This window comes from Cinclus cinclus, chromosome 3, assembly GCF_963662255.1.
Source record: "Cinclus cinclus chromosome 3, bCinCin1.1, whole genome shotgun sequence".
In the NCBI taxonomy this organism is placed as follows: Eukaryota; Metazoa; Chordata; class Aves; order Passeriformes; family Cinclidae; genus Cinclus; species Cinclus cinclus.
Window position 1 is genome coordinate 53,999,634 of NC_085048.1, and position 27,280 is coordinate 54,026,913.

Here is a 27,280-nt window from a genome sequence, read left to right on the forward strand (position 1 = left end):
ATTCCAGTAGTTGCAGCTCTGTTCTAGGAGAGCTGTAAAACCTGTGAAACGTTATCTGTCATTTGAATCTACCCTGCCGTTACAAATTCCAGTCATAACTATGGAAAAAGAATTATTAAAGGACCAAAAGATAAAATTAAAATTGCTCCGTACATAACTGTCCCAGCATTTTCAGCAATTATTTATGATAAAAATAACTTTCAATTCTGCTGCACCTACATTTGCATGCATAGTTTAGGCAAATATTTTAAGAGAGTATTTAAAATTTTCTGGTGTGATTTTTTTTAAAAGCTATTGTCAATTAGTACAGACTGTGACCCATTTTCCATAAAATTTGCCCTAACAAGGCAGACAAGGGCACAAAGTTTGGCAGTACTAAAGACACAAATTTCACATACCTAAAAAAGCTCAGGTGCTGGCAGAATATTCAAGGAGAGAAAAGAATTGTCAGCCTCAGTGCAGGGTTCAGATAGTTCCCAATAACATTCCATGTCTGGCTTGCAATGTACAGGACGTGCTCATGAAGTCCTAATTCTGGTAAAGATTCCTTTCCCCCGAGTAAGGAGCATAGAGCAACCCACACAGTGAACACTCGCTAATAAGGCCTAGGAAAATGAGCTACAAGAGAGTTTTTGGTAAGGAAATACACGTTTTCCAAACAATTTAGATACTTTATTTTCAGTTTACACCCAGAAGTATCAATGTAGTCAAGACACTGTAATAATCTAACTTAGTTAAATGCATTTATTTTCAACTTTAACTCATTGTTAGGCAGGCACAGTCTATGAGTAAAAGCAGGAACACAACAGCAATAGTGTTTTTTTCTGATCCTAAGAGGACAGTATTTTTTTGGCAGAAATTGCCTCGTTACTCCAAAAGCTACCGTCTCCTTCCAGTGTGCTAGTGGTCTTGTAGTAACTGTAAAATCTGTATACAGCATAACCACAGTAAGCGTATACCAATTTTTTGTGCAAAGGACTTATTAAATATTCTACTGTCCTCATTGTAGAGAGGCAATATACACATTCCCTTTTTTATGGTGTAAATTAGAGAAAGAACATAAAAATGACACTTCCAAAAAAGCAGATTTAAATAAAATATAAACCACTTTATTCCTTCTTGTAAAGCTTTTATTAGCTAGCTTTACATCCTAGATTTCTAACATAAATGTCATCTCATGCAATGAAACTGGACCATTTTCAACAGTGTTGGATGCAATTAAACACTCAGAAATTAACTTTATGAAATATACCTGAGGGACAGTAAGCTTTTCAAGTCATGGTTTAAATGCTTTAAAAGATTCAGGAATAGGTATTTACAAGAAGGCATGTCTTTCATGACATAGATTTACTGGAATTCATATGGGTTTTTTCTGAAATTAAAATGAGATTTTAAAATGAAGGCTTACAAATGCTACCAGCTCTTTTCTCGAGCTTGATTCTTATCACACAAACAAGAAGTTACCTTGTCCAGTTTTCATTAGACAGTTTTTTTGTGGTGGTGGTTTCTTTAGCTGTAAAGCAGAGAAGCTCCATCTGAGATAGACAGACAGGCGTATACACCAGGGAGCCATATGACAAGCATTAAACGGCTTAGAAGATTGTCTTAGTGCATTATTAGTTCAGCAGTTGTAAGGATTATTGCTGTTGTTGTTTGGGATTTTTTTTCTGGCAATATCATAGTAAACAACAGTTTAAAGGAGAACGACAAAGTAGTTTTGCTGGTGCTAACAGCAGTATTTTTCCAAACAGAAGAAGGAGTGCAGGAAAAAAACCACAGATTCTATGTCTGCACAGTACTAACACAGCATTGTCCACAGATATCTGAGCTGCTTCTGAATGACTTAAATTCACACTGGGAACAGAACAAATTAATTAGTGCAGTATTCTCTATGGGCTGTTTGCTTGGCTAAGAACCCCAATATATTCATCCAGATGTACAGCAACAGTAAACACAGCCATCCAGGTCCCAGTAAGCAAGGCCAGTTGTTAAGATCTGGACTCTGCTTTCTCTTGAGCTATGTAGGCACAAGTAATAGCTCCTGTTTAAGTTAGAAACCTTTCAGAGAAAGAAATCAACCTTCTCATTATTAAGCACAAGATAATTAAGGCAGGCATTAATCATAAAGAATAAAAGTCTTAAAGAAGTTAATTAATCATAAAGAATAAATTGTGTGCTAAAATACAGACACTGAGGAGGAATTTAAGATAGATTACATTGCAAAAGTTGAAATTGTAGAAAAAATTACCTTTCCAAAGACTTTACAAATTACTTTACAGGGGGATTAAATTGGATTTTTCAAGGCCACAAGAAAAGAGAAGAATGTTCCAGTACTTGAGACATAAAGTAAAGATCTGGACAATAATTTCAATATTAAGCATTACAGTTTACATTGACAAGACTCTACCTTAGGTAAAAAGTTAACTTCTGCCTAACACATGACAGATTGAGATTAGAGCTTCGAGAAGTTTGAGACAAACATAAAACTTACGTCATAAATACTAACTGATAGGACCTGTGCCTCCTGGTGACTGAAGGAATATGGAGAGCAAGGATGAGGACAAACCATGTTTAAGACAGGCTGAAAGCCAGACATCCACAAGCAGATGGTCAAAGTCAGGCTGAGGTCTTAATCTGAAAAATATGAAGGAGAGAAAAATCTGAGAGTCAATTTGATAAAGATGGTAACTTGTTGAAAGACAGTAAGAAATTAAGGGTATACACAATGGAGTCAAGGAATAAAACAATTCGTCCAAAGGCAATGCGGAAACATGGGATAATCAAGAGTCAATGTTATCATAAAAATCAAGTGAGACAAGATTTCAATGGCAGAAATTTGACCCTGATTTGAAAGATGTCAACTAACCACAAAGAACAATTATGGGCCCTGTGTCATTTGAGACTTGAGTGAAAAGAGATTCAACTGTAAGGCAGACAATGGACTATGGTGCATGCAATTTTAGAAGAAATTAGGCAGCAAATGTAAACAGAATATTGACTGAGGCTGGAGCTGAATGGGTAAGACATAACATCTGCAAAATCAAGTACATACAGAGTTATTTTCAAAAGCACAAAGGTCCCTTAGGTTGCCAGATCCCATGAGAAGTCAGTGAACTCTACCTTATCACACTCCCTTGCTCTGAAATCTCCCTAATTATCTCCCTAATTACATGGACATGACAAGTCAACTGTCATTAGTGGTTCTTCCCATGAGTCTCTGGAGTCCTGGAAGTATGTAATTGGTAAAGCCTGCTGTAAGCCCACACATGGATTTGACACAAGTGCACCTCAACATATCCTTCAGCAATTCAGTTTGGTTTTTTCCCCCTTGTTTTTCTGCTAGTCCTTCTCCTCATCAATTGAGGGAACCGGTCCTTTCCACACTACATCACTTCAGGAAAGCATTAGTTCTTTCACTGAATGTACCTCGAGTGAGGGATCCTATTATTGCCTTCCCAATTATTGCAAAAGCATAAAGCAACTTTTTTTTGTGGCTATTTCGCCCTTTTTGAAAGTCTCCATGCACTTTACCTGTCTTAGACAGCTATGTTGTGAGGAAGGTAATTCTTAGGACTGTAGATACCAGTTTGCCAAGACACAGCAGAAAGACATCTACATGTCCCGTAGTATTATTTGTCTACTATTTTAAATTTGCTTGTTATTTTCAATTTTGATGCTTATATGTCTGTTCAAAATCATGACGATGTTTTTAGGAATCTGTGCAAATTAGAAAGAGAGCAGTTATGTCACCCCGTCATGCTATGTTACATGGGGAATTAAAGCATTTGGTCAAAACTAAATGCAAGTATATCTCATAATGAATATTTTGAACTGAGTGTGAGTTACATGTCAAAAAAAAAAAATTGCTGATTCCCTGGATGCCCACAAAAATAGAGTTTTTGATTGAGTGCACTGTCATGTGTACCTGAGCTCCTTCCTTTCAGTGTTTCAAAGCAACACTGTTGTGTAAGCTTTTAAGCTGTAGACTGATTCTCTTACATAAAAGCAAGTTCTGCTCTCTTAAAATGAAAATCATCCAGAAAGTGAGTAGAAATAACACCAAATAATACCATTTTCTTATCTTCCCTACATGGGTACAAGTTCTTGTGGTAAGACCAAATAGCTGTTTCGATCAGACCAAATGAACTACAGCTTTTCTAGAGCCCTGGGGAGATGTTTTTCCCCTCCATCTCCTCACTTTAGACTAGACTTTAGACAAGACTTTAAACACCTGTTAGTCCACTATCACAGATACATGATAATGGTCACATGCTGGCTTATGGAGATAGACTGGATGCCTGACAAAATGACCCAAACATGGTTCTTTCAATAGGACTGTTTAAAACATTGTTCTAACCTGGACTGGAAGTTAGATGTACTACTGAAAAAGCTAATGTTTTCCTCGCTTGCAGTTAGTGCCACTCATCTAGTGTTAGAGTATGAATGCAAATTGAAAGTGGCTCAACAAAAGTTTGCAGTTTTGAGTAAGAACTGTATGATATAATCTATTAAAGACTTAACAGTGTTCTAAGCTGGAGAATTCAAATGTGTCTCTTTCCCCATTAGTCAGCATGTGTTTTTCTTTAATTGTATTTGGGATTTTTTCATGCAGGGTCATACTAGAATGTGGATACAAGTTCATGTATTTGATCTAGGTTAAAATCATGACTGTAAAAAAGGGAGCTTTGAACTGGTTCATCCTTGTGATTTTATATTTATTATTTATATTAAAACCTTGAGCCTCAAGAAGAGGATCAGGAAACTCCACGATCAGCAAAGAGGTGTTGAATAGCCTCAGAGCCATACACACAGATGGATCCAGTAACTCTTAAGAGATTTCAGTGACAGAAACTGGATGCCACATCACATTGCTCCAAGTGTGAGTGGTAACTAAACCAATGTTAGACTTGAGATCTCTCATTTCTGTTGAGGTCAGGAGTGCTTTTCTTCTTCAAACAATAAGTTACTCTTTCCCTGAATACCTCGTAGGAAAGGTATTTTGAGCATCATTGGTTTTTTGCTTTAGATTTTAGGTTAAACATAAACAGACAAGAGACTGCTTATGTGAGAGGTGGGTGGGTCTTTTTTTGTGGTTATACCCAGCAACACCAGTAAATCAATTTCAAAATTCATTTGAAACATAAAACAACACTGCTTAATTATTTCTTCCTAGGTAGGCTCTAACTTGGCAGGATCACAAAACCTACACTGCGTGAAGTTTTCTGAGCACTTGAGCTTTGCAGCATTAGCCATAGCCATCAGCAGGTTCTTCCATCCTGATGAGGGTTAGTATAAAAATCAAGAAAGGCTGTTTTGACTCAAGTGTTTCCAGTTAGAGAGCAGATGTTGAATTTAATTATCTGGGCTTCAAGAGGCTTTGCCAGAGCAAGCATTGGGCTAAACCACAAAGTTTTTTTTTCCTAATTCTAAACCAGGTGATAACAAAATTTGGGCCTTGATCCATTTCACCCAACTTCAGCCTTCTAACCACCATGCAGATTAGATTGTGTCTAAACAAGACACAATCCTGGTTGTTCATGGAGGGAGTAGAGCATCTCTAGAACTGTTTACTTACTATATGAATTACAGTTCACATAAGCCTTTATGAAGAGTCCCAAAGCACGGACATTCACACCTTAGGCTAAATGAGCAACTGTCAGAAGTTCTGGTAGTGCTTGTGAACTAATGTCGGAGCTCCTCTTAGGAAAAACAGCAGGAACACACCAGAAATGCATGAAGAGAATAAGCTCAACTTCAGGAAGGATTCTAATACGTTCTGGCAATAAGGAGCATAGATTTGTTTTTTTTCTTAACTGGACAATGGGCTCTGCAAACATGCAGGAAAGATACTGCCTCTATTCCACAGACATCCTAACTTGACAGAAAATCCACAGCTAAAAGAAGGAAATAGGTACAAGGCCACACACAAAGCCTGCATAGTGGCAACAAACACAGTATGTTTGTGCCATACCTGAAGCTTGAGAAGGTAGGAAGTCAGAGCTGAAAAATAAGCTTGTGGCTGAAGGGAGAGACAGACAGAAGAACAAGAGGAGAGAGGAGAACAAGAAGCAGAACAAACTGGCAGCATAGAATCATGATTTTTCAGTTTAGTAAGTGAATACATATTTCCCCCACCCACATCTGGAATAATATGAATTCTGGATTCAAAACTGCATTCTTTATTTGCTTAAGACTCCCAGTAAAGTGCCTTTTGCTCAAGGAATGTAGGATCTAGTTAGTGTCTCAGCTGCATGTATCTGGCCATGTTCACTCAAACTTCTTAATTGCATGCAGTGTCTTCTCTTACTTAAAGACTTTCCATTAACTTTTCCCCAGCACGTGCTTTTTTAAAACCCCTTTTTCAGTCAGGAAAAAAGAACAGCCCCAGGAAACTGGACATCCCAGATCAAACCTAACTTGACCTCTAGAACTAAAAAATAAAGTGGGTTTAGTAAAGTTCCAAAAAGTGAAATCTACTTTTATTTCGATGTACCATCTTTCATATTGCAGGTGTGTGAAGGTTTCCTATCAAACTGAATGTTGTCTTCATCTTGCAGACTGGCATACTTAATGGTCTCCAGGACAGGCAACTTTTTGCTTAAATCCACATTATATTTGACAAGAATCAGAAAAACAAGATTGCGATAATCAAAAATCACTTTGAGTTATATTCTATTTTATAGTTTTGTGTGTATATAAATATTTAGTAAAAAGAAAGCTATCTACTCACATTACAAAATATGAACTACTAGAAATATTCCATTATATTATTTGTATTCTAATTACCTTACATTTTGGAAAATGTAGTGACATATATCACAGTGATGGAATTTGTGCTTCTGAGACAAAACTAAAGAAATTAATAGCTTCTTTCAATCTGACAATGGAGCAACATAGGGAATACTGGTTTTGTTGACTAGAAAAGGATGATGTAACTCTGCTGTAGCATGACGGTTTACCTAGGTGATTTCTGGTGGATTTTTTGTGTTGAAAAGTGAAAGGAAGATTAGATCAGGAAAAGCATAGATTAAGAAAGCATATTCTGTCTGCTGCTGGAAGTATTTAAGAGGAAATATTAAAACTAGCCAGTGAGATAGAGTTTGCAGGGTGAATGGGTAAAGCAATAAATTAGCTTTAATAAATGTTGTGTTCAGGGAGCAAAGACTATAGGACTCAGGCTAGAGATTACACCTAACAATAACACCTAGTGAAGAGTCCAAGTTGGTGAAATATGTCATGGACCATTAAGTTAGAGCAGATGTGCATCCAGCCATTTTTTGCCAAAACCCATCAGGTCCTAGATGCAAGGTTTTACAATTTTCTTTGTTGAATTTCATGTAGCAAGCATCTGCTGTTCCACTTTTACAGCCTATTGAGGTCCCCCTAAATGCCAGGCAATCATGCCATCCTGTACCTTCTTTCCCATTATCTACCACTACCTCTCTGTCAGCACACCAGCTTCTAGCTCTTCCAGTTCTCTTCCAGCTTAGGTCTGATGGCACTGCTTCTCCATCCTTCAACAACCTAGTTTAAAGCCATCCTTATGAGGGTGCTGAGCCAGTTGGCAAAGATATTCCTGCTCCACTTTGTTAGGTGAATCCTCTCTCCACCCAACAGAAGTCATTCCTCAAAAATCCTAGAGGAACCTGGAAGTGACTGAAATACTGCATTGACATTTACAGCATTTGTTTGTCTATGCTGATCTTTAGCCCATGTCCCTCACAACAGGTCGCTAACCAGAGGCTAGCAAGTGAAGAACTGCTGCTCTTGGTAATCAGTTAATTTTTCAGCTGCTTTCCACTGTTCTGTTCCCTCCTCCTGAAATGTAAATTAACTGCCTGTGATCAACAGATCATGAAAATATCCATTTATATTATTTTTTCATGTCAGATGTCAATGAAATGCAGTTTCTATTTATTAACTACATCTGATAGCATCTTCATACACTTCTTCCTTTTATACCAGTTATTGTAGAGACTCCAGAAAACTTGCTTTTCAACCTTTGCATTAAATTACCTTATCCTAGGCACTCCTCTACCTCTCATTTTCTGTTATCTGTAGTACTGAAGCTCAAATTTTTCTTTGTTTCTCTGGCAAATCTCTCATCACTATCAGGTCATGGTCTGTGATTCTTCTTTGCTTGTCAGAAAACAAGATGCTGCATCAGCAGCGACTGTAACGAAGACTTGTTTTGCATCAGTTATGTTCCTCCCTTCTTATCACAACAACCCAAGCTTCCCCCTACACCTTCCATGCCCTCTCATTACAATACCTTCAACCCCCTCCCATGTCCTACACAATATCCCAATATCTCCTCTAGGCTCCCTGTAACACATCCCATTCCTGCCTTTTTGCTACCTAACTTCCCTCAGTGATTCATGTCCCAAATACTCATAGCTCATAGCTCCCCCATATCTCATGCTTGACTAAGATAAGATATAGTATGTATTGATAATATGTGCTGTGACCTATAGTGTAATGAGCTGGCCAATACTCATGGACAGCCACTCTTGGAAAAACAGACATACAGCACTGTTTCTTCTTTCCCTCATTTGGCAGCTAAATGAGTCTTCCTTTTCTCCCAAATCACCCACTTTCAGGAAAGGTGTGGGAATATCATACCTCTGAATCCTCTAACACTCTACAGAATTTGCCTGAAATTAGTGGGTGGATTAAGAGAAGAAAAGGTAGGTGAGAGGCTAACAGGCATTGGCAGTACAGTTGTGTAAGCAAATACAACCACAGAGCTGACCCTGCTTCCTCTTTCTGCTAACGTCACTCAGCTGTCATAACGTGATTTTTTTTTTCCCTTTGAAGGGACAGCTGTACTGCTGAGAGGTTAATCAGAAACTTTCTTTAATAAAAGCAAGGCCACAGAAAATTGATAAAAGCACTGGCTTTAGCTCAAACCTAAGCACTAATGAAAAGCAGTTTCTGCCAGGCACCAGGTCAGTGACCTCTGTGAAACTTGTGCAGTATTTGGGTAGGCAATAAAATCACAGCTTGTTACTTCATCTTTCTAGTCCTCAATCGAACATTTGCCTCCAACACCTCTTCTGTGACTTGTAGGGACAATTCATGGGAAATGCTACCAGCTCTAGCTAAGGTACTTTTCATTTCTCACTTCCTCTCATCCTGGAGGTAGTATATTCAGGCAGGTCATCATACATCTACAGGCATTATTTTAATGCCAGGTTAGTGGGTGCTGGTTACAGACAATTTTAGCTCCATAAAAATGCACTGCATTTTCATCTGTTAAGAGCACTATTAAATTCTATCTTAATTTAAAAATTGCATTGGACTCCCCAGTCAATTTTACAAGTAGAAGCATTTTTTTTCCTAAAGTTTTCTCACTGAAGATTTCTGCAAAGAACTTAATGAATTGATTTGGAGCAGTTTCAGATTCAAATTGCTTTTTAAATTTATATTTATTAAAAGATACTTAATTCCAAAAACACTTTCTTCCAGTATTTGCTCTCTAACTCTCTAGAATCAAAGTTTTAGGGAAGTACTGTACTTGACAATGGAAACAGGCTAGGAAAACGTAACCACTTATGCATTTAGTCTCCTAATGACAGCTGATATTCAAATGAAATGTGAATAAAAACTGCCAGCTGCCTCAGCCTAAAGCTTCTATTGGATCCCACAGAACTTAGACTTCTGTATCACATCAAACCTTTGGCCTCCACATAACTATGCAAATCAAATACAAATTCTATGTGACTGGCAAACACAGGTCAATATGGATCAAAGTAACAGTAAAAGGAAGAGTCAAATACAGTAACTGGCCTCATTTTCCACTCTTCTTTCAACCAGCTTCTAACCTCCAGTAGCCATGCTGTTTCCTCCAACCATCCTATTTTATTTGTTTGCTTTTGCCACCTATGGAGAACCAGAAACCAGCATTTTTTGTCTCAAACATTGTGCCTGTTACAATGGGAAAGGTGTGATCTAAAGATGTAAAGGTGGAGCAGCACTGTTCTGACCCAACTTCCTGCTCCACCTTGACACCTGTGCTCAGTGCCCCTATCCTCACTCACCTCCTACGGGAGGGCTCCAAGGGCTGGCTGGGTACACATGCACCAAACAAGGCAAAAGATCAGGCCTCATGTAAGAGGCCTACACCAGGTCATCTATAAAAGAAAGCGGGTCAGGCCCTCTCACACTATTTTCCCTCTCTTTCTCGGGACCCCAGCTCCAGACCCGCCAACACAGTAGGACCACAGCAGAATCTCAGAGTCTTTGTACTCTCTCTCCCTTTTCTTTCTTTATTTCTCCCCCCCCCCCCCAACCCCCCCGCTTTGCCTGGACAAAACAAGGCTGTCATATTCTACCTCCCATACTGAACTTTGTTGTGGGTGTAGGGAACTTGTGGAAGTGTTGTGGCTTCCAGGCCAGCACCTTTTAGAAGTCAGTTTTGCAATTTGAGAAGGCAATGAAGTGTATGGCATAAAATAAAGGACTAGTTAGCCACCATGTTTGTAGAAATGTAAGAATTTAACGGCTTGTTAGCCAACAACTTGAGGCTCAACAATGGGCTGATTGTCAAAGTTAAAAACACAAGAGTTCAGCCTGATGAGACTTTACAACTAACATCACTCCTCCACTGATGAGTGTGACACCATCACTACTGCATTTAAGAATGAAAGTAGGAATCTTTATGTGCATATATATCGCCTGCTCACTCAGATGTGATTTACATGGATAAGCCAATCAGCAAAAGCACCAAGTGTCATTAGCTTGACTTCTCCCATCAAACACCCCGACAGGATTTGGCTTCCAAGAGGCACCAAGTCTTTATTTAAGCAGGAAAAGACCGTCTCCCCTTCCTTCCCTCAGACAAGCAGCCTCTCCCATACACAGCCCTTTTTATCTGTTTCTCACTGGTTCCAGCCACTCTTACAATCCTGTGTGCATACCTTTACATCCCTTCGTATTTTTTTGCCAGTCAGCTTTTGAGCTGTATTCGGTAACTTCAGGGAAACTCAATATTTCTATTCTCTATGTAATTTACCACCCTTGGGGCCATTCCCAACACGACACTGCACAGACAGAGCAGAGCCCTTAGTGCCAGCGGTCAGACTGCCCTGGGCTGCGTAAAGCAGAGCACATTCAGAGCAAGCCTGCCTATTCTCCCCCAGACCGCTGCTAAATTACTGTTAATTATCGCTTTACCGCCCAACCTACAGCCGGTTATTTTGATGGGCTCCGCTCCCGCTGGCTGCACCTCCTTCTCCTCTGGCCGATCTCCGGCTGCAGGCCGCGCCGCTCGCTGTGAGGGGCGGCCCCGCCGCCACCGCGGAGCGTGCCGGGAGCTGTAGTTCCACGGCCGCGTTCCCCCGCTGCTTCCCCGAGGGCCGCGGCGGCTCCGCCAGACTCGCTCCGGCCCCGCGGCCTCCCGGCGGGCAGCGCTGCTCGCCCCGGCTGGGTATGAGGCCGCTGCTGCGGCGGTTCCTCCCCGCGCTGTGCTCGGCGGCGGCCCGAGCCGTGCTCGGCCGGCGGGCCGTGCCCATGGCGCTGCGGCCGGCGGAGGGAGCGGAACGGGCCGGGGGCGATGCCCCGAGTGCGGCCGGCGCGGCCCCGGAGCACGGTGAGAGGCGGAGGGCGCGGCGGGGCGGGGGCAGAGAGCAGGCGCTGGCGAGGCCCCACGCCCGCCTCCCCCTGGGCTGCTGGGGTGGAGGGGAAAACTTTTTAACTTAATCGTGGGTTCTTGATGATAGGGCTCCGCTGAGTCCCTGAGCTTGCCGACCGTGTTTGCCTCCGAGCTGACTGAACACCAAATCTACCTTTTTTTTCCCCTATGTTTACTACTACTCCTTTTCTTTTTAGTTCCCTAACTGTGTATCTGACTGGCTGAATACTAATCCCACCATTTTTTCCAGAAGAAACTTTATTAATATTATTATTGTTATTGTTATTATTTCCTTAGCTATGTAAACTGTAGTGCCAGCACTGGAGGTTCGAAATGCATCGACACTGAGACCATCTACTTCTATAGCAGCTCTCAGTGAAACGGTCTCTAAAGGATGCAGTTGTTATTAAAGACGTGAAGAGTGAGCAGGAGGTGAAATCTTAGCAAGAGTCAAGAAGCCCCAGCCCTCTTGCTGTCAGGGAGATGGGGGGGGGGGGGGCGGAAATGGAAAAAGGTCCCTGCTCAGAGAGGTAGAAGAATCCCCTCCTGGCATCCCTTGCCTCCCCAGGTGCCCTTATGGAATAGGTAGGAGGTCCTGGATCTTGAGGGTCAGGCAGACAACAGTGGAGAAGAAGGTTTATCTGGAGGGTCTTCCAGACCAGTGCATTCAACCAGGCAGATCACAAATACAGGTATTAAGAAGAAAAGGGTAGCTGCAGTGGGTGACTTGCTTCTGATGAGAACTGAGGCCCTGTATGCTGGTTCCATTCCACAGGAAAGTCTGATGACTTCCTGTGGCCCAGGTAAGGGATATTACCAAGAGGTTCCCTGATCTTATACTACCCACTGCTGGCTGTCCAGAGTGACAAGGCTGATGAGAGAAGTACCAGGGTAATCAAACAGGACTTCAAGGCACGGGGTTGTCCAGTTGAAGAGTCAGGAGCACAGGTGATGTTTTCCTCGATTTGTTTGGTATCAGGGTTGAATGCCAGAAGGAACAGGGAAATCCATGTCATCAACAAGCAGCTTAAAGATGGTGCCATTGATGGAATTTGGATTTTTTTGATTATGAGGAGATTTATGCAGCACCAGGCCTGTGGATGGTGTTCACCTGTCCAACAGGCGCAAAAGTATTCTAGACTATGTGTTGGGAGGGCTGACTGAGAAGGTGTGAAGGGGATGAGACCAGGCTCACTAGGGATGAGCCTAGGGTGGATGTGGTAGCCTAGCTGAAGTGCATCTGCCCCAGTGCCCACAGTATGGGTAGCAAACAGGAAGAAATGGAGGCCATCAGGACAGCCGTGACATAGTCGCCATCAGGGAAATGTAGTGGGGTGACCATCATGACTGGAGTGCTGCAGCGGGTGGCTGCAAGCTCTTCAGAGGGGACAGGCAAGGTAGAAGAGGCAGTGGGGTGTCTCTGAACCGCAGGGTGTGTTTTGGCTGCACAGAGCTTGAGGATAATGATGATAAGGTTGAGTGCCTAGGGGTGAGAATCAGGGCGAAGGCTGGTAAGCCAGATACCCTGGTGGGAGTCTATTACAGACCATCCAACCAGGATGAAGAGGCAGCTGGAATATCATGTAGGCAGCTGGCTGATGTTTCATCATCACCAGACCTTGTTCTTGTGGGAGACTTTGACCTGCCAGTGTCTGCTGGAAACCCAACACAGTGGAAAGTAGTCAGTCTAGGAGGTTCCTAGAGCATTTGGAATATAACTTCTTGACACAGCTGGTGAGGGAGCCTTCTGGGGCAGTGTCCTGCTAGACCTGCTCTTTATGAACAGAGAAGGGCTGGTGGGAGATGTCGTGGTCAGAGGCTGTTTTGGGCAGAGTGACTGCAATGTGATAAGAATTTTCAGTACTTGAAGTAAGGAGGGGCATCAACCAAACCTCTGCCTTGGACTTTCAGAGGACAGACTTTGGCCTGTTCAGGACACTGATTTTGAGAGTCCCTTGGGAAGCAGTTCTTAAAAATAAAGGGGCCCAGGAAGGCTGGAGAAACTTAAAGAAAGAAATCCTGAAGGCGCAGGAGCAGGCAGTCCCTGTGTGCTGAAACACAGGCTGGTAGGGAAGAAGACTAGCCTGGCTGAGCAGGAAGCTTTCACAGGAACTTGGGGGGAAAAAAGAGGGTGTATCGCCTTTGGAAAATGGGGCAGGCAACTCAGAAGTGTTTCAGGATGTTGTTGGGTCATGTAGAGAGAAAATTAGAGAGGTGAAAGCTCAGTTAGAACTTAACTCTGGCTACTTTTATTAGGGAAAATGAAAAGTGTTTTTATAAATACATTCATAACAGAAGGGGGCCAAGGAAAATCTCCATTCTTTATTGGACATAGATTGGTATAATCACCAAAGAATGAGGAAAATGCTGAGGCACTAAACACCTTCATTGCCTCAATTTTCAACAGTAAGACTTGTTATCCTCAGGGCAGCTGGTCCTACCTGAACTGGTAGAGAGGGAGAAGCAGAATGGATGCCCTGTGATCCAGGAGGAAGTAGTTAGTGACCTACTTAACCACTTAGATGCTCCTATGTATATGGAGCAGGATAGGATCCATGCTAGGGTGATGAGGGGGTTGGCAGAAGAGCTCATGAAGCCACTGTCCATTATCCATCTATAATCAGTCATGGCTAACTGGGCAGGTCCCATACAACTGGAGGCTGGCCAGTGTGATGCCCATCTACAAGAAATGCTGGAAGGAGGATCTAGAGAACCATAGTGCCCAGCAAGGTGATGAAGCATATCATCTTAAGTGTTCAGCAGTGATTGTACAGCACACTGAGAACAACCAAGGGAGCAGACCCAGACAGCACAGGTTTAGGAAAGGCAGATACTTCCTAACCAACCTGATCTCCTTTTATGACCAGGTGACACACCTGGTGGATGAGAATAAGGCTGTGGATGTTGTGTACCTGTACTTCAGCGAAGGTTTCAACACCACCTCCCATAGCACACTCCTGGCAAAGCTGTCAGCCCACGACTAGGACAGGTGCACTCTCCTCTGGGTTAAGAACTGGCTGGACATCCAGGCCCAGAGGGAGGTGGTGAATGGTGCCACATCCTGGTCACTAGTGGTGACCCCAGGGATCAGTGTTTGATAATCTGGATGAGGGGATCAAGTCTACCACTGGCAAATTCACAGACAAGATCAAGTTGGGTTGGAGTGTTATTCTGCTGGAGTGTAGGAAGGCTCTGGAGAAGGACCTGGATAGGCTGGATCAATGGGCTGATTTCAGTGATATGAGTTTCAGCAAGACCAAGTGCTGGGTCCTGCACTTTGGCCACAACAATCCCCTGCAGCACTGCAGGCTGGGGACAGAGTGGCTGGGAAGTGGCCCAGTGGAAAAGGACTTGGGAGTACTGGTTTTGACAGGTGATGAGACATGAGCCAGCAGTTTGCCCAGGTGGTCAAGAAGGCAAATGGCATCCTGGCCTGGATCAGCTACAGTGTGGCCAGCAGGACCAGGGCAGTGATTGTCCCAAAATATTTGGCACTGATGAGGCCACTCCTCAACTTCTATGTCCAGTTCATGGCCCCTCAATTCAGGAAGGACATTTTGATGCTGGAGCTGTCCACAGAAGGGCAATGGCACTGGTGAAGGGTCTGTAGCACAAGCCTGACAAGGAGAGCAGCTGAGGGAGCTGGGGGTGTTTAGCCTGGAGTAAGAGGCTCAGGGGGATCTTGTCTCTCTCTACAACTACCTGGAAGAAGGCTGTAGCCTTCCCAGGTGGGGATTGGCCCCTTCCTCCAGGCAACCAGCAACATGACAACAGACTTAAGCTGCAGCAAGGGAGGTTTATGTTGGACATTCAGAAGAAATTCTTAATGTAAAGAGTGGTTAGATATAGGAACAAGTTGTCCAGAGAGGTGTTGAAGTCATGTCTCTGGTTCTGTTTAAGGAAAGACTCGACATGCACTTAGTGCCGTGGTCTTATAGACAATGTGGTGTTCAGTCATAAGTTGGATTTGATCTCAGAGGTCTTTTCCAACCTAACTGATTCTGTGATAAACCTATTAAACACATTAACATAAACATAATGAACAGGGAACAGTGCCTGCAGATCAAGTCTCAGTGTAATCTGTGATACTTACATGTCAAATAATAGAAGATTATTCTATATGAAATGATAACCTGAGTATGTAGAGAAGGCAGCTGGGATCAGAGCACAATCAGATATGTTTTTATTGGTCTGTATTTTTGTGGTCTCTCCTTTATAAGAAAGATTTTTATTTTTTCTGCTGGAACAGATGACAAATACTGGTGAAGATCAGCAGTCACCTAAATACAAGTAAAGGAATAATGGATACACCTACTCATATATGAAATTTAGGTAAATATAATTAAGCATGCAGTTAAGAAAAAAAGAGCTTATCCTATAACAGCTTGATCGTCAAGGAGTTCCTCTGGAAGCTGATTTTGTACTCTAGGTTTCAGATTATCAACACGTCAAGAATTTTGAAAAATCTTGTTTTCATGTTGTTTTAGTGACTTTAGTGTGTTTTAGAAAGCAATACTTGATTTTTGTTGCTGATTTCTTTAATTAGTACTTCCAAAACAGCAAGGGAATTTTTTTTGGTAGAGGTACGACCTGTAGAATTTCACAGTGCCTGCTAAGTTCAGTTTGCTGAAGGTGTATTTGTTAATTACTTTGGCTGTGCCTTTACTATTGTGAACAGGCAGCATTTTGCGAAGCAGCGAAAGTATGTTGCTTTTTGAGCAGGCAGAGCAAAGGAAACCGATGATCTGCAATATACCCCCCTCAGATTTATGTGAATCCTTGTTCTGTAGCTGATGCTACCTTAACAAACCCCTTTTGCTCCCAGCTGATTATGATTCTGCGCTGCTGAATTTTGAGGTTTTCTGTCCCAGCCTGAGCTACTCGTCTGTCAGTTTCATGGACCTCTGTCTTGTCCTTCACTTTGACATCTCTTTGGATCCAGGGTTGTTTTCTGTATACTTGTGGATATCAGGAACAATCTGGTTTGTGTGAGATTTAATCTAAATGTTAAGTAATAATTTTATTATTGCTTTAGCATCTGTTTGTTATGCATAGTTTTTTAGTGTCTGCAGGGGAAACAAGTTAAAAAGCTAAATACTTTGTTTCCTTTGAATAGCCTGGGGGCATAAAGTTAGGTGTCAGACTACAACCACAGAGTGATTTATGCCTCCCTACTTTAGCCTGGAGTGAATTAGCATTTAATCAGGTTGTTCTTTTATTTATCTTCCCATAAAGTGATACATGTAAGAAATATTCCACAGGGTGATAATCACCCACACTGGGTCTGTAATATCGATTTCATACATGTGTAGCCTTGCATGCCCCAAGAACATAGTGTATACTTTTGCTGCTGAATTTTCCTCTTAGACCAGATTTGGGCCATCTGCACTGGTCATGAGAGGAGCTCTGAAAGTGTATGTAGTGATGAGCTGTCCTGGGATAAACTGCAATTCTAACATATGGCTCCTTCCACTACAGTAATTCCATTGTGGAGTTATCCCAAAAGAGTATTGCTGGGTGCCTGATTATATGCCCATTGTTTGCTGCTAGAGAAGATTTTGCTTGGTTTTTTTTTTGGTTTTGTTTTGGTTTTTGTTTTGGTTTTTTTTTGTTTGTTTGTTTTTGTTTGGTTTTTGTTTTTTGGGTTTTTTTTAAGGTATAACCTAATACGCCAATATTAGAGTTTACTGATGCAGAAGCATGAAGTAGACATAAGGAAATGATTCATGCTCAGTTAGTACTCTTGGGAAGAAAAGACCTTTATAAAAACTTGTTAGTGGACATTATTCTGTCCTGTCTAACTAAAATATTCTGTGATTGTGGTATTAGTTTTATGTAGAGCTTAATGTATATCTTTGTACATGCAAGATGTGTTTTCATTTGCACTGATTTCCTTTAGTTTAAATACTAAAACTCAGTTTTTAGAATGAGAAATTCAGATTATTGCTGTCTAAAACATGCTATACTGAGTGGGAGATGCAGGAATAGTAATCATCTCATTCTTGAATGATAGAGTCAGCTGACCCATTGTTATATGTGCAATGACAGGATTCCTGTCCTGCTTCTTCATGCCTCATTTTCAGTTTGTTTACAGTGAAATTAATCTGCCAATGTTTGTCTGCACGGAATTTCATTTGCCATTACTGTTATCTAAAATGAACTTTATGTGATGTCTGAAGGGTATTATTTTTTTGCTCAGTTATGTTTGTTTTTTTGTTTTTTCTTTGCAGTAATTTAATTTACTTGGAACCAAACAAGACCATAGGTTATTCAAATATAGAAATCAGAACGCTCTTTATTTGCTGTTTCACATAAAATGTTGAGATATTTTTACTGATCTGTTGACAAAGAAGAAAAGGATCCTTGTGGGGTTATATGTCAATATTTGCTGATAATTAATGAAATGTTTACTTGGTATGTTGCTTATGTATAATGTCTCTTAGTTTTATGAAAAACTAAGACCCAGGTATTCCAAAAATATTACAGATGGGATGGAAAATGTACAGCAAAAGAAAATCTTTGAAGAGAATAAGGAAAAAGCACAACAGAGAGAAGAGCCATGTGCTGCTGATTCCGTAGACTCTCTAATGGCAGAAATGCCATTTGTGGACACAGATATTGAAGATGAATGTGCTAGTAAGTACATTAAACAGAAGTAATGTGAATGCATAGACAAATCATGCACTCAGTTCTTGGTCCTACGTGTTGGCATGGACACATGGGCCATGCACATGGAACAGTCTTCCCTGCAAACAGGTTACAGTCCAGAGCCTCTCTTATTATTCAGTCCTGCAGTACTTGAGCATATTAAGAATTCACCCTTCTGTTATCCTGTGGAGCGTGAGTCGCAGAATAAAGACATTTCATATGTCAATTCACATTACTGTATGTGAGCTTCTCAGGTGATGGATTTTGTGAGCTGTCATTTAATATGTGTATTCCCAGCATGGGGCTGGAAGTACACTTCTAATTGGGCACTGCATGTCTGCAGCCTGGTCAGCTTATGGAGATGTATCAGGCCATGTGGTGAGAGAGGGTCTGTAAAGGCTCAAGGAAATGAGCCAAGAGAAAAACAGTTATGTGCAAAGGAAGAACTGTGGACAGACACATTTCTTTCGCTATATCACAAGGTGTCTCTGAGAAAGGAGGAGGTAGAGAGCAGATCTGGCTGGGATGATGTTTTTTTCTGGGCTGGGTTTGGTTCCTGTGCTATAGGCTGGTCTACTATGACTTTTTGCTTTAATAATCCTATGTATTGCTGTGGTTTATATTTCAAAATGCAGAATGCCTGGGATTTTTCAAGTTTAGTATTGGCCCTTCTGCTCTACAGTCATGTCCATATTCAAGTGTGGACAATTTGCATACATTTGCTAAGGGAGGCTCAGTGGTTTGGAAGCCATGTGTCTGTCTGTGTTAGCAGCTTATAAACCTTGCTTATAGGTGTAGGCTGTTAGTTCAGGTGTGGTACTTCATTTGTATGGCTAAATTAGTTCAGGTCAGAGTTGGATCCCAGTCAGACAGTTCAGAGCATGGGCAGAGCAGGTGAGTGGGAAGATATATTCCAGTCAGTTGACTGAAGTTCAGCTCCTGTTAGTGTGACGTTAAGAGTATCTTCGTTTAAATGTCTGTGTGCTGGAAGTAACTCTTTTTTCTTTTTTCTTTCTTTTTTTTTCTCTTCAGTGCATGCAACTTCTGAACTAAGTATTAAAAAGAAAAGAAAGCGGGCTACTGGAAGGGAAATTGAAGAGGGCGTTGAGAGAAAGAAGAAAAAGAATAAGCAATATCATCCAAATTATTTCATTTCTCTTCCAATTACTAATCCGAAGGTGAGATTCTTTATTATGCTAATTTGGTACAATCAGATATACTTCAACAGATGCATGTGTTTATGCAAACAACAGTTTTTGATATGTGCAAAAGAATTTTTTTCAGGTATTTTTAAAGAAACATTAGCAGTCTATTCAATGAGTAATGCCATGTTTTGTAACATTTTTGTGAATAAAATTGCTTTTCTAGAAAAGACTGGAGGAAAAATACTTAGGTTTCTATTCAGTTTGTCACTCTTAAGGATTTCACTGAAGCTGGCTGAAATTTCCACTCCGTAGTGTTACTATATTGCCTATTTTGTTGCTCATGTAGAATAAGGAAGAGAGACATTCCTATTAAATAAGAAAAACTCTAGCAATCTTTTTAGATTCCTTTATAGATACAAATTTATATATTTGGATCTGTTACTGTTTTAACTTGGTAGTTTGTAGTTCAGCATTTTCCAGTCAAATGGTTCATCTCATTTAAAATTCAAACAACTGTTGTTTTAGTGAGATGTTGTTCACATGGATTCAGGAAATGCAGGGAGCTCTTTAAGAGAATGTATTTTCTTACAGTTACATGAGTTGTCTCATTTAGGCAGTAAATGAAAATGATTTCTTACATGCTGCAGGTTGTCTCTGGTACATCTTTGCTATCTTTTGTGTGTGAAACAAGGAAAGTAGGTGCCTTATGTTTAAAAAGTTGAACCCAGCAGTTTAACACAATTTGCATTAAGTTTATGGGATTTTTTAATATCAGGAATTATCTCATATGAATTTTAACTCATCCTACATCTCTATTATCAGTTCTCTGAAAAAGTAAAAGAAGAGTAAGAAAATATGAGATGAGAATAAAATAGGTTTGAAAATTACACTTAAGTTTTTGATTTTTCAAAAAATTATATGTGAAGAAGAGATTGTAAAGGCTGGTTTTATAAGATCCAGGATAGCCTGATACAAATATTGTAGGATATCTTTTGTGACATCTTATTCTAAAATATCTTTTCTTCAAGATCTGTTTAACAGATTTCATGATTTAACAAGTGCAAGAATAATGTAGGGGTTATATAATCTGATAATTGACAGTTCCTGCTAATGATTGTTACTATGCCCACGGGTTGATTGGGAAGGTCTTAAGTATGTGTGGTTTTTATATGTCATTATTTAGTCATATCATTTACAGAGGTAAAGAAAAAATTATTTTAAAGTTAAATCTCAGAGCAATTTGGAATTCCAGGACTTTGCTAGAAAGTTTTGTTTATTCTTGCCTTAGAGTTGATCTGAAAGTAGAAAATACATGTTGGAATTTTTATAGGCAATATTAGCCAAAATTTAGACACCTGATTTCTTAATAGCTGGAGTGAATCTGGTAATTGCTGTAGTATTTCAGTTGGTAATGAGAGACCTTTATTTTTTTGAAGATCTGATTTTATTCCAGTGAAGTATTTTAAGCATTATTATTTCTTTGTATTTTATGTGGTCATTTAAGCTTTACACAGAGGACATTAGGTAATAAAGGATATTTCTGGAACATTTAATTCACTGTTCCTCTTGAAAAGTGAAGAGTTTCCTTGTTTTTATTTTAATTGTTTTGAATCTTCAGAAATTAAAAGTGTTGTTCCATTAATTTCTAATTTATATTGAATTTGGCATTATTACTTGTGCAAAAATAGTTAAACACAGTTCCACATCTGTCTTCTCTACTCTGAAGGGCTTGTACACTTACATTTATATTTTTTCTTTCGCCAGCTCACAGGTGCAAATTAAATTTAGAAGCTATAGTTGAAAATTGAATAAAATTGTAATTAGTAGGACACTTATTTATTTTTAGTTTCTTTTGTTTTAAGGTATAAACTTAAATAATTATTCAGTCAATGCATTGCAATTAGCGGGGATCACATTTACCAGTTCTTTGCCTAAATATGGGTTAAGTTCCTCCTGTATCTGAGACAATTAAACTGTTATTTATCCACGATAAAGTAAGTTCCTACATATGAAGGAAGATGGTCTTATTACAACATGATTTATGATAAAATGTTGGTGGAATTCTCTTCATCTGTCTTACACCACTTAAGACACTTCTGGTTTTGTAAATGCCATATCCCCTTTTCTAGCATGTAGCTTTTACCTTCTGTCCTTCTCCCTACCCTCACTACATCAGTTCCCTTGAGTTATAATTTAGCTGTATGACACTACTATATATCTATGGCTCATTAGGTAAAACTTTTGCATGGAAAAACTTATCTTAAGAAATTCAGTCAGAAAAATCCCATTAGATTGTGGGTTATTTTCCCCTTAACAGAGCTACCAAAAATATATCAGTGCTTTTTTTATACCTAAGAGCTACATGTGCTTATCTTTAAAAAGTCAAGTCTGTACAGTACATTTGTGAAGTATTCACCACTGAATTTCAAGTAAACTAACAAAATAAAAGTGAGATTGGAGTTTTCAGTATGCTTCTTTTAGACTTTATACACCAAAGACAATTTGTCTGTAATGTTTTTGTTCACTGTGCTTTAAGAAGTAATTAATTTTGTCAACGGTCAGGTTTATTTGACTTGATTTAATTTTCACTAACATACTCAAGAATTGTTGCAGGTTTTTGATGTTTTGTTTTGTAAATTGCTACAATACAACTAGCATAATATCAAGTACAGTAAGCATTTTGGTTACAATTTCTAGAGCATGTATAATGATATAAATAATTTTCAATTAAAAAATGTAATTCCAGTATTTTTAAATAGAAAGAAGTTAGGACTCTATACCTGTTGGAAGGAAACTTGTCCAAATACACTTGAAGGGTGTATATACATTATATATGTCTATTGAACAATATAATCAGAATTGCAAATCTAAGAATTATTTACTGAATATTCTGATTTTGTGGGTGCCCAGCCTTGCAAAGATCAGTTTTTTCAGTCACTTAACCTGTGCATAGCAAATAGACGTTTAGCAGAGTGGGCAGAGAAATTCCTTGAAGAAGCTTTTTATTGGTATTACTGGCAGTGTAAAACTGGATGGTCTTAATCTGCTTCAGGAGGTTATGATACTTTTGGAAGGAATCTCCTATTAAGATGTCATGGGAAGTGTCCAGTGATTTATTAATCACTCCGTTTGTACCCAGTTTTGGTTCATTCAGGTCAATTAGCACAGCTTTGTCAGAGGATAAAACTTTCTTCTGCTAGAATGGTTTTTACATAAACATTTGTTTTTAGTTTGTGTGCTTTCTTGTTCACTTGCATGATGGGATGCAGTAACTGTTGTAGTGGCTAACTGTTGTTTCTGTGTCTTTCTTCCCAGATTACTGGCAGTATTCAGGCTGTCCAAGATGCAATAATACAAAAGGATCAAAGGCTTTCCAAAGCAATGGTTCTCTCTGGCTCATTGCATGTCACCATGTTAGTGATGCATTTATCCAGTGAAGAAGAAATTCGCATGTAGGTATTTAATGTAAATTAAGAATATACTAGTATTTTTTGCTTGATGTGTTGATGTGATAAAGAGACTAGCAGGGTTAACTGACACTTTTTTTGTGTCATACACAGCCCTAATTTACTATGGTTATTGGACGTTTAATTAATGTTGTTTTTAAAACGCTAATCTTAATATTAGCCATTTTCATAACTCATGGTATGTCATAAGTTATGAACAAAGTATGTGTTTTTCCCTGGTGTTTTTCCTACTGTGTGCTGAACTTCTATGCACAGACCTCATGTTTGCTAAAGTAAGTATTTTAAAACGATGTTTTGATATAGGGGACAGAGGAATTAAAAATCTGTTGAAGTGCAGATTGCTCATAAGAAAGTGAGAATCCAAGGTAGAATGTAGGAACAATTTGGTAGTCAAGGGCATGCTTCTAATAAGTAGAAGTCTTTTGGCTGAAAGCATTTGACACACCTAAAAATAATGAATGGTCTGTATGTCTAAATCAGTCGCCTTGTTTTTACACACTTGTTTTCTTTGAATGCTGTGTCCTTGAAATCTCTGTACTCTGGCCTGTCCTGTGAAGATGCAAATTTGTCAGCATCTTCAACAGTCAGATCTAAATGGAGAGAAACAGCCATGTACAGAGAATAAAAAGGCAAGCAAATGATAGTAGATCTGGTAGATTCACTCCCCTCTCCATATGCCTGGTTAATGAGTAAACTGTGATAGCACCTGATAATTGGTGAGAACAACCAGCAGCTGTTTATTTGAGATTTTTTTAAAGGGGCTTGAAGTACAAACTTTTTAAAAAAGGAGCATGGGATAATACCTTAAAGCTTCTTCATGACTATTTTTTAGGAGTTCAAAACCGTATATCAAAACAAATATTCTCAAATTCAGGATATTCTGCTACTCTGTGAGCCCCTTCTCAGCTGTCTCTGTCTGAATGCCACTAAAGCACTGACTTACAGAGTTCTTCTCTGCCTCTCCCAGGAGAACTCAGTCACAGTCCAGGCACTCAGAACTGTCCTCTAGTCAGCAGCAGCAGCTTCCTCAGAGACTCACCCCTTCCCTGGCCAGTTGCCTCCTATAGGTTTCTAGCTCAGCTATCCTCAGGTATTCTAGATTGCATGTTCTTTTAAATGAGATATTAAAAAATGAAGTCATAACTGATGTTTTTTGTTTAATCTTCTGGGAGTTCTCAAAAGAGTAAAATGCTGAATTTGCCTTTTTTTTTTTTTTTTTCGCTTCACCAATTTTTGATAGTGGGTTAATGGAAAGAAACCAAGATCCAGGCTGGCAAAAGAACCTGTGTGTAATGTGTGTAACTCTCAAAGAAAATGCAGCTAGTCAACTGGGCATCTGAGAGTTCACAGATCCTTAGGTTTGGATCCATTAAGTTACTTAGATATCTACAGTTTTTCAACTGTGTTTGCACAATAGTGCCTCTGTCTATACAGAAATGAAATGTGTTGAATGCTATTTGAAGTGAAATGCGTGATAAGAATGTACTAAACATAACATTCAATTCAGCACAAAGCCCTTTGTATGGTATTTTAGTACATACAGCTTTCACCCTGAAAATGGAAGATCTGTATTCTAGGCCGCTCTTTCTGAAGAAATCCAGACCTGCAATACCCATGTGGGTTTCCTAACTGATTGACTGTGGTCTAGCCTTCATGAATACACTATATATCCCTTTTTGTAGGACTGTATGAAATCAAGAATATGAGATTTTGAAACTAGAAAGAAAGCAATCAAGAGTCATGACAGCACTCCCTTCAAGCCAAGAAGTTCTACTCTATGCTAACTGCATGCATAGTCATGGGATCAGGTGCTAGAAATCAGGATGCCTACCTTCACACTAAATGCCTGATTATGAGATTATAGTGTCAAGATTTTCTTGCCAGTTTTCTGTCAAAGACTCTCTGAAATCTCACCTTTGCATTACAAATAACAGAATTGATGGAATTGAGTTTGGCTTTTTTTGTGAGATGGCTTTTTCTACCAAGTGATCAAAATTAAAACTCAGAAATTTCCAAAAAGAAGCTTTGTGAATTTTAAGTGCTACAATATTTACATTACAACAATATAGAAAGAAAGCAGGCATTGCGTCTATAATTCCAGGTTGTTCACTTAGAATATGCTGCCCTGTTTTTAATTTCCTTTTTGACTTTAGCTCAAAGTGTTTGTAAACTTTTGGGGTATCTCTGAGTGTAATTACTAGTTGGCATTGTAAATACAATTTGGTATGGAATACCAAGAAAATACCACTGTAGTATTTTTAGCTATTGACCTCAGTGGGAATGTTTCTCCTTGTGCATTATTCTTACAAAGCAATTGTTAGATGTTATAAAGTGGATGATGGAATATAAAAGGCAAGCTAGAGTGAGATGACAACTATTTTTCTACATATTTTAGTGTTTGCAAGATTATAAATAAAAGAAAAAGTAGAACTAGATCTTCAATGCCACACTGCTAAACTGAAAGCACACTGCACTGTGTGGATTGGCCTTTCATAGAACTCATCGGGTAGACTTAGGCTGGTGAGTTCTGCAGCAGATCCTACAGTATGGAAATACAAATCTTTGCTCAGATGAGGAACAGAACTTGCCATGGACTTTCTGTGGACTAGTTCTCACATGCAAAAATTCCAGAGATGGATTTTAGATACATTCAGGAATTGATACTTTAAAAGCCCTCTGCAAGCTTTAACTTAGTTTGACTCAGTGTATTTGAAATATCTGTACTTGTTTGGGACTAATTTTTAGGTTCATATTGGTAAATAAATATAGGCCTGCTTATGTGTGAAGTAATCTGACAGGTAGAACCAGTATTAGATGATGTTTTTGAAAGGTCTAGAAGTACAGCACATAGGGAAGACACAGGAACAGGCTTGTCTAACAGTGATAAGAGGGTAGACAGACAGAGAGTGTGCTTTAAGTAAAATATCTTTTACAAGGAACAAGTAATGACATTGGTGTTTAAAATGGTTATAAAGGAGCTGAAGTACTTCTAGCTTATAGATTAAAGCCCTCTAAAAAGACCACAGGAGGGCTTTATCAATGAAGGATGTTTTGTCATGTATTCAACCTTCATGTGTTTCTTAACTTGGCCTAGGTTCCAGTTAATGCACAGTTCACATCATTGTTAAACACAATGGGGAATGTGTAGAGATTCCTGAAATTGTACAGGCTTCAATGAAATCATTTAACCTTCTGCAGAAATCATGGTGATTGCTTTTATCCAGCTAGGACAGAAAAAGTAAAAATACTTCTTTTGAGCATTTTTAAATTATTACTGCCATCTAGTGTTTATAAAGTCTGCATTGATTTGGAAAAAGATTAAATTCAGGTTCATTGAATAGAATTAAAACTGAGAGATATGAGATCTTTTAGCAAACACTAAGAATGTTTAAGTGGTTTTTGTTCAGAATTTGAATCACTTTAAGTGCAGGTCAAAATTATTTCATGGAAATGTACATACACTTGATGTGGCTAATTAAGATGATTATTAAAAGGTTTGTACCCTGTTATTGCAGTTATTGTGTGGATGCCTCTTAGCTTTTACAGAAAGTAAATGTAAATTGAGATAGTACCTCTTTTAATAACAGTTCTCCATGAGCTTAATTGTAATTTCCATAAAATTTTGTCATTACATATGTAATGTCACATCTGTTTATAATTTAACTAACACTGTAGTAACTTTGACTGAAGAAGAATCTTAGTTCAACTGATACATCAGGAGAGGAAAAAACTTTATTAATTTAAGAATAGAAAACTAAATACTTCTGAGTAATCATCTTATTTAAATGGGATGCAGAAAGTAATAGGGACACTGTCATGTTAATGACTGGATACCTTGAGGACTGAGATAAACTCTTTTGAGGAATTACACCACTGCTAAGTCTGCCTTATTATTTGTATGGTTTTACAGCACAGTGTATGAACCACTTTATAAAGAGGTGGTGGTAGTAATAGTAATAACAACAACTGTATTGATAGGAAGTAGTGAAAAAGTACCATACTAGATAATAAATTGATACTAAAAAGTATTTGTTACATTTATTGATATAATGAGTAGTAGTAATATTAACAGCAGAAATATATTTGACATTAGTATTTTCTTTCCTCTCGATAGAGCAGTTGGTGCTCTTTCAGACAGCAAGATTTTTGTAGATGATCTCCTGAAAGGAAAAAGAGTGGATTTGTCTTTTCAAGGAATTGATCACTTCAGAAATCAAGTTGGATTTGTGAATTTGGCAGAAAATGATGATACATCACTACTTAAGGAAATAGCAGGTACAACTTGTCAATCTAGTTAAAATGTTTTAAAGACTTCTCAACAACCTAAATGAGAATGGAGCACAAAGATAAGTTGATGCTAATTTAGTCAATATTAATTTACCTTTAAC

General features: G+C 39.2%; 1 protein-coding gene across 1 annotated transcript in view; it reads left to right on the plus strand.

Annotated features, from left to right (window-relative positions):
• Positions 1 to 11,511: 11,511 nt before the first annotated feature.
• The window catches only part of AKAP7 (A-kinase anchoring protein 7), a 79,667-nt gene continuing 63,898 nt past the window's right edge, over positions 11,512 to 27,280 (plus strand). The window contains exons 1-5 of the mRNA XM_062488812.1: positions 11,512 to 11,590; positions 18,119 to 18,268; positions 19,313 to 19,458; positions 22,741 to 22,877; positions 27,007 to 27,167. Of these exons, the coding sequence (XP_062344796.1) occupies positions 11,512 to 11,590; positions 18,119 to 18,268; positions 19,313 to 19,458; positions 22,741 to 22,877; positions 27,007 to 27,167 (673 nt within the window). The remainder of the gene's footprint in view (positions 11,591 to 18,118; positions 18,269 to 19,312; positions 19,459 to 22,740; positions 22,878 to 27,006; positions 27,168 to 27,280) is intronic.